This window comes from Micromys minutus, assembly GCF_963924665.1.
Source record: "Micromys minutus genome assembly, chromosome: 7".
In the NCBI taxonomy this organism is placed as follows: Eukaryota; Metazoa; Chordata; class Mammalia; order Rodentia; family Muridae; genus Micromys; species Micromys minutus.
In genome coordinates, this window is record NC_137976.1 from 7,374,534 (window position 1) to 7,382,743 (window position 8,210).

The 8,210-nt window shown below is 33.5% G+C and overlaps 1 protein-coding gene across 1 annotated transcript; it reads right to left on the bottom strand.

The window, feature by feature from the left end:
* Positions 1-7,982: 7,982 nt before the first annotated feature.
* On the bottom strand, positions 7,983-8,210 carry LOC308423009 (keratin-associated protein 20-2-like; the record flags this gene model as incomplete). The annotated part of the gene is made up of 1 exon (XM_080919621.1): positions 7,983-8,210. The coding sequence occupies one exon, from the start codon at positions 8,208-8,210 to the stop codon at positions 7,983-7,985; it is 228 nt and encodes a 75-aa protein (XP_080775747.1).

An 8,210-nucleotide genomic window follows, 5' to 3' on the forward strand; every position in this document is an offset into this window, starting at 1 on the left:
TTGCTGCAAGAAATATCACCAGTGCTGTGATTGGACAGACAAGGCTGCATAGCTGAGATACTTGTGCTTCTACCTCTGGGTCTCATGGTCCAATAATGGATCTGACATAATTTTCAGGTCTCAAGGTCATTCTTCATGTAGTTTATAGAGTACAACACATAATTATCTCACATAAATCATTACATAGTTGTTTTTTATTTTGTACATATGTTGATTTTTATTAACTCACAAAAGAACATCTTCATTTTTAACATTTTCTTTAATTTTTCAATAAATCTTATGTTGAGGATTATGCTTTTCCAGTCTTTATCATCAATAATAAAGTAATTATGATTATGTTATTTGTTACTTTCTGAGTAGTTGTTGTCTTATGTTTGGATTTATTACATCTAATAGCTTGATATATTGCATCTTACTTTTAAAATCATCAGAAAACTAAGACCATTTATAAACATAATCAATATGTCTTATGTATCTTCCTTTAGGATCCCATGTGAAGATCTTATAAGCAAGACTGTGAAGGGCATTAGAGCTGTGTGAGTGAAACAAGGTAAGTCTATTTAGACTTCCTTTTAAATCATGGTCAAATTAGGTCTTCAGAGAAACCACAGACATATACCTTTGTGAATTTACTTTAATTTTTATTTAATTTAATTTGGATGGATGACTTCTTGCTCTGTAAGCATGAGGATTGGTTAAAAGTCCCCAAAATCCATGTAAAAATCTTGGTGTATTCACATTCCTTTATTCAGGGCTATAATAGGATATAGAGCATTATTATGACTTACTGTCAGCCTACCTCCATGTTCCATGAGAGACACAAACTTACGGGAATAAAATTGGTAGATAGTGCAAAAAAAGAAAATCCATTTTATTTTTTAATCTATAAACATCATTCATCTACTGAAGCATATTTGTCCTTATGCTACACCCATAAATGACATAAAGGAGAAACATACACATTTATATACATACACACATGATATTCACATACACATACCTAGTCAGAGAATTGTTACGAACAATTGCCCAAATATGTTTTATAATGTGTGTACAGAGAGATCACAAACATTAGATACCCAATAAGAAAGGAAAAACAAAGAAACAAACAAAAAGAAACTGTATAGACTCCTCAAGAGAAACCAGAGAAGCCATAAACACATTGTCTCAGTTTGTAGCTGATGGAGGGATGATTGTTTTGAAAGGTGAAAAAATATGTTTGAAAGATTTGAGCCTTTAACTGTTCATAAATTTTCCAAAATATATGTTGTATCTAATAAGATACATTTAGTTAAGTATTTAGTCATCTAGATTGTCACAGACATCATGGTAAACAGCTACTGGACAATTTTACAAGATTTTCCTTTAATTTTACAGTGTTCAAACTGAAGTTCTATTGAAGTCACAAATACTTCCAATAGTATAGTTGTGACCATTATATAACAAAACAATTGTAAGTATGGAGATGCTAGGAATGTGTCTGTATCTAATATTATAGTTGAACTTTAAATGAAGAGACTGAATGCACATGTTAATCCAGAAAAACTTTATAACATTATCTAGGTTATTCTAAAGGGAATAAATATTTAAAGATTTCAAAATCTGTGACATTTGTCTTTTAGGTCAACTATGTTCAATTACGTAGATGAAACATTGTTTTAATATATACTTATTTATAATGGAAATCTAGGCTTTCTTTGTTTCCTTAATATATTGAATAGAGCACTAATGATCATGAATAAACAGGTCTGTATATATGGCCAAACATGTCATAGATGGATTATTTAGTAAATGTAGTTTTAGGTTTGTTGTTGTAGATGTCTTCATGTATTTTTCCCTTTAGAAATCTGTGGTACACTTGTCAGCTTTGTGAATGCTGGGGACCAGTTGCTTTTTTTTTCTGTGTCCTCCATTTCTTTGCTCCTGGTGTACAGGAGTCTATGCTCAAAGAAGGGAAGCCCTGCTGGTTAATGGAGTCCTCCATTAATTTTGCAACATGCTCAGAGGAACTATCTAGACTTGGTAGACTGAGAGTTTAACTGAAGGGTTTGCCAGGAGAAAGATTCCAACCAAATCAATATGTACAAAAATATACCCATTGTATACCCAACAAGTGTAATATATTTTACTAGTCAATTGTGTTTTTCATTTTAGCCATTCTGACTAAAGTAAGAAGAAATTTCAAAGTAGTTTGATTAGTATTTGTATTTTTCTGATGACCAGTCATACTGAATAATTTAATATGTTCCTCTGTCATTTATATCCAATCCTTTGAGGAAAGCTGTTCAGTAACATACTTTATTTAATATTTTGTGTACTTTGGTTTTCTGATTTTAGATTTTTGAGTTCTTTGTGTATTCTAGACACTAACTTTTATTTGATGCATAGATGTTAGTTTATGTAATTTATGGACTCTTTTTTTTTCTTGAATGATGGTGTGCTTTACTATACAGTACTTTCAGTCCTTAGTTATTTCCATATAGCACTTTCCTGTGGCAGGTAGTTCAGTAGTGGTACAGAAATAGGCATGTGGATCAATGGAATAGAATAGAAGATCCAGAAATGAGCCCTCATGTATATGGTCACCTGATTTTTGACAAACGTGCAGTAACATTCAATGGAAAAAGGACAGCCTATTCAACAAATGGTGCTGGTCCAACTGGCACTCAGCATGCAAAAGAATGAAAATAGACCCTTTCTTATATTCTTGTACAAAGCTCAAGTGTAAGTGGATCAAAGATCTCCACATTAAACCAGATACACTGAAACTATTAGATGAGAAAGTAGGAAAAACCTTAGAACACATAGGCACAGGAGAAAATTTCCTGAACAAAACACCAATGGCTCAAGCTCTAAGGTCAAAGATTAACAAATGGGAGATTAGGTCCCATTTGTTAATGCAAAGTTTCTGTAAGGCTAAGGATATCCTCAAGAAAACAAAACGGCAACCAACAGAATGGGAAAAGATCTTTACCAACACCACATCAGATAGAGGCCTAATATCCAAGGTGTACAAGGAACTCAAAAAGCTAGACACCAGAGAATCAAATAACCCTATTAAAAAATGGGGTACAGAGCTAAACAAAACGTTTTCAGTTGAGGAACACCGAATGGCCAAGAAACATATGAGGAAGTGCTCCACATCCTTAGCCATCAGGGAAATGCAAATCAAAACAACCCTGAGATTCCACCTCACACCAGTCAGATTGGCCAAGATCCAAAACTCAGATGACAGCAGATGCTGGCTAGGCTGCGGAGAAAGAGGAACACTTCTCCACTGTTGGTGATGTTGCAAGCTAATACAACCACTCTGGTAATATGTCTGGTGATACCTCAGAAAATTGGATATAGTACTACCTGAAGACCCAGCTATTCCACTTCTGGGCATATACCCCAGAGACACTTTAATACACAACAAAGATATATGCACCACAATGTTCATAGCGGCTCTATTTATAATAGCCAGAAGCTGGAAGGAACCCAGATGTCCTTAAGAAGATGAATGGATACAAAAATTGTGGTACATATACACAATGGAATACTACTCAGCCACCAGAAACAATGACTTAACCAAATTCTTAAGAAAATGGCTGCATCTAGAGAATATCATCCTGAGTGAGATAACCCAGTCACAAAAGAACAGACATAATATGCAGTCAGTGATAGTGGGATGCTAACGCCAGAGGCTTGCACTCCCCCAGAAACAACCCACAGACTGTATGAAGTCCAAGAAATAAAGAAAACAAAACAAAACAAAAAAATATTTACAAAACAAGAAAACTTTAACTATTTCCATGTTACATTTTGTTTTACATGTACGTTAGCTCATTGTAACTATTATGTTTTCAAGGCATACAATCAAAACTTGAAAAAATCAAGTACTGACTAAAAATATATATTCATATAGCTTTATGTAAAAATTATGTTAAAATCTGAAAAAAAATTACTGACAAAAAATTGTATAATTTTAAGCAAGAAATGTTTAAAATCTGTACATTTATCTTTGCTTTGTAAAATAAAGTTGTAAAAAAAATCAATACAAACCTGAAATCAAATCATTTCTTCTCCTTCATATTCAAGTTCATCCTTGTTTTTAAAACTCATACAGAGCCAGAAAAGCTGGTTTTGAATGATGGTTAGAAAATTGTTTGTTATATTTGGAAATAAGTACCTGTAGTACATTAAAAATTATGGAAATTAGAAAAAAAATAAAGGCCCCTATCATTTGTTTAAAAAAAAAAGCTGAACTGACAAAGGCTGATTGACTGAATATAACTTCAGTGATATAGTGTGTAATGATTGAAATGTTGCAACACCTGAGCCAAATTATATTTTATTTTAATCATATCTTGAGGATTATGTCTCTTGAGACTTTTTCATGAACAGTATTCTGATTATTGGTTAGGTTATTTGTTAATGTTGGGTAGTTGCCATCTTATGTTAATGTATTTGAATTTTTTCTGGAGCTCTTTGTTTTATAGCATCTTGCTTTTAAATTAACAGTAAATATAAGACCATTTATATGCATAAACTGTACGCACTATGTGATTACCTTTGAAAGCTCATGTGAAGGTCTTGTAGGTGTCACTCTTAAAGGCATTATGGTCAAGTAGTTGAACCAAAGTAAGTATTTATAACCTTCTGTTTAATTTGTAGTCAAATTAACTTTGCAGAGAAAAGATAACTATAAAGCTGCATAAGTTTGTCTAATGTCACATGGAAATGAGTCATTGGATAAGAATACTTGTTGTAAAAGAATGTGGACATGGTTAAAAAAATTACTCGAACCCAAGAAAAATATTGGGTGTGTTTACATTATACATGTCAATGCTACATTGTAAATAGAACACAAGATGATTATTATGACTTATGTATTGTCAACCTACCATATTATGCTCTTCTATGGCCAATTTCATGGTAATAAAGTAAGTAGTACATGCAAAGAACATGAGGCAATGTGTTCACTTATCAACTGTACATATCTATTCATTTATTCAAATACATGTATACTTACACCACACATGTACATTACACAAAAATACACAAACACGCACACATATACACAAACATACATAAGTACAGCCACATACACATATGAGACACATGCACATACAAATACCAAAATTTGCATCAGTAATTGCATAAATAGTATGCAAAGCTTTAGATGACATCCCCAGTATATTCCACTCCAAAAAAAAAAAAAATACCCAAAACAAAAAAAAACCTGTAGTGGTAAATATTAGAAAAAGGAGAAAGGTTCTAGGCACCATTGCTATGCTACTTCCTGCTATTTATTCTTTGTCCCCAGCAGTGGCAGCCCTCTTGGCTAGTGGCAGCCCTCTTGCCACTGGCAGTCTCTCCAGTGCAGACCCTACTCACATTCTCAGTATTCATCCACTGTGATTATAGACACAATTTCCATTAACCTCACAAAATAAAAACTCTTAAGGCTTGGAATTTATCAATTAGATTTATATTAGTAAATTCTCACCTCACAAAATATCTACACAATAAACTCAGAGCCAATTGATAATGATATAAACTTTCCACCTACATAAGAAAAAATGTCCTGTAATAATCTATAAGTTATAAGTCTGCTAGTAGCAGATTCTAACAAATCTGCCATCTGAATCAGATGCCTCCCTATCTACATGTCTTCCCCTCTTTCTGTCTCTGACCCAGAAGTCCCACTTATTCCTTGCCCAGTGATTGGACCCCTGAAATCTCTTTTCACTGCCTAAACACAGATCACAGGCCTTGCCTTATCTTGTGCCTGCCCTCACCTGCATATAGACATCAACCACAACAAATAAACCAACCAAACAAACAAACAAAAAAATTTTATATACTCTTTGAAAAGGACCAAATTAGGCACATGAATTGTTTTTCAGTTTGTAACTGATGAAGAGAGTATTAGTATGAAAGGTGAAAACCATTATTGAAAGATTTAAACTTTGAACTTTTTACCAATTTATCAAAATATAACTTCCACACAGTAAAAGATTTGTAGCTTAGCATTTATTTTGGAGTTTGTAAAAGAGACAAGTCTGTGGAAATGAGAATTGTAAATATAGCTTTTGATAAATTTTATTTAATTTTTTTTTATTTTGTAGTCTCCCATCTGAAATTCATGGGGTCCATAGATAACACAAATAATATCAATGATAAATTGTGATCATTAACTAACAAAATGTGTCCTGTTATTTTTCATTTGTTCTGTATACCTGTCTTAGGATTTTGTTGAGATAGGATTTCTTTGTGTAATAAAGCCCTGGATGTCTTGTAGCTAGCTCTGTAGAACAGGTTTGCCTGAAACTCAAAGAGCTTTACTGACCTCTACCTTCTTAGTGCTGGAATTAAAGATGTGCACCATTATGTCTTGCACAAAAAAAGAAAAAGTTTTGTGCATATAAATGTGAAGAAAGAGGAAATTGGGAACATTCAGAGTGGGATAGAAATCTGTCACTGCAGAAGCTTTATGTATATATAAAATTACCTCTTTTGGAAATCTAAGCAGGCAGAATCACAAAGACCTCTAAATATTGCAAGCTATTACCAAAGATGTTGTTTGTTTTCTGAAATTTGACTGCCAGTCTCTATTAATGAAGATGCTGACAGATGAAGACATAGTTGTACCACAGATTATGGAGAACTCAAGCTTGTTTTTAACTTAAAACTTCATCCAATTGTATAGCTTTCATATTGCTGAATTTGAATATATACCCTCTTGTAAGATAAAAATACATAATCTGTTTTAACTACCTGTGAATTCTGTGGGCTAAAAAAAGCAATGAATTGGCCATTAATACATGTAGAACGTTGTAATTAGGACATGGATAACTTGAGAGTTTTCTACTCATTTCTGATTGAGTTACACTTTACAAGAGAGATATAACATAATTTGGAGACAAATTTGACAGGATCCTGCAAATAGACCACAAGTGAAAGCCTACTACTAGTATTCTGATAAATAGACCATGTTTTAGAAAAACTCCTAAGGATATGTTACACTTGGAGTTAGGTCCTAGTTCTGTCTCACAGGTCCATGCATCCAAAAATAAGACTCAGATACAAATAATGTTTACAAATACCTTGATCATATAGGTAGGCTCTACAATGACTAGGGTATCCATTTATTTTATCTTATATTTTGCTACATGGCTGGTTTCCTGTACTCAGTCACCATGTGCCCATAAAGAAAATTAATTGACATTAAAATATTTATAGAATTATCATTTTCCTAAAGAAAATTTATAGATGTCCCAAGAAAAATTTTCAAGATTGTAAGTTAAAAGTCACAGTGATATTGCTCCTTACAGTTATTAACAAAATAGTTATTGGAAGGAAAAAGTGTGTTAGATAACACGTAAAGTAAAGTCCTCATAGAGGAGATTGTGAATAGTGACGTTCGTAGGTGGTACTGTGGAGATCACAAAGTATTTAGAGAACTTACTTGTATTAGTACTCCAAATTTAAGTTTCAGACAAAAAGATTTGATCTCTAAGAAAGATCTGCACTACCAAATTCATTGTGATACCACAGAAGCAGAAATATGAAGACAACAAAAATTCCTACCATTGGAAGAAAATTTAAGTAGAACACTCTCTTGCTCCCCTTTCTTTTCCATTTAATTCTGTTATGTTTGTCCTAGAACCAATCCCACATTTCCAACCAAACAGCTGGATAACTCAGAAACAATAAGAAAATGGTTATTTTCAAATAAATATTTTATTTTAGCACAAGTATATATTCACAGAATGAGAAAGAATACAAGTAGATTATTATACAATATATTACGATGAGAATGAAGAGCTTTGCTGAAGATGTTGGTGCAATCAAATTGAAAATAGAGAAATTGGGTGGGGCATGTTGTGCTTCAGTATTCGTCCTCAGAGACTATAAATTAAGGTTGGGATTTATGAAGATATCTAATGACATCTGAAGTGAAGAATATTGGAGTGGGAAACTGCTGAATTGCCTCATTAGAAGCCATAGGACCAATATCTTCTACGGCAAAATGGGCGGCAACAACCATAACCATATCCACCATAGCCACCACAGCCACCATAGCCACCATAGCCACCATAGCCACCACAGCCATCATAGCCACCATAGCCATAGCCTCCATAGCCACCATAGCCAGCATAGCCACAGCCTAGGCCACCATAGCCATAGCCCAGGCCTCCATAGTATCCTCTAGAGTAACACAT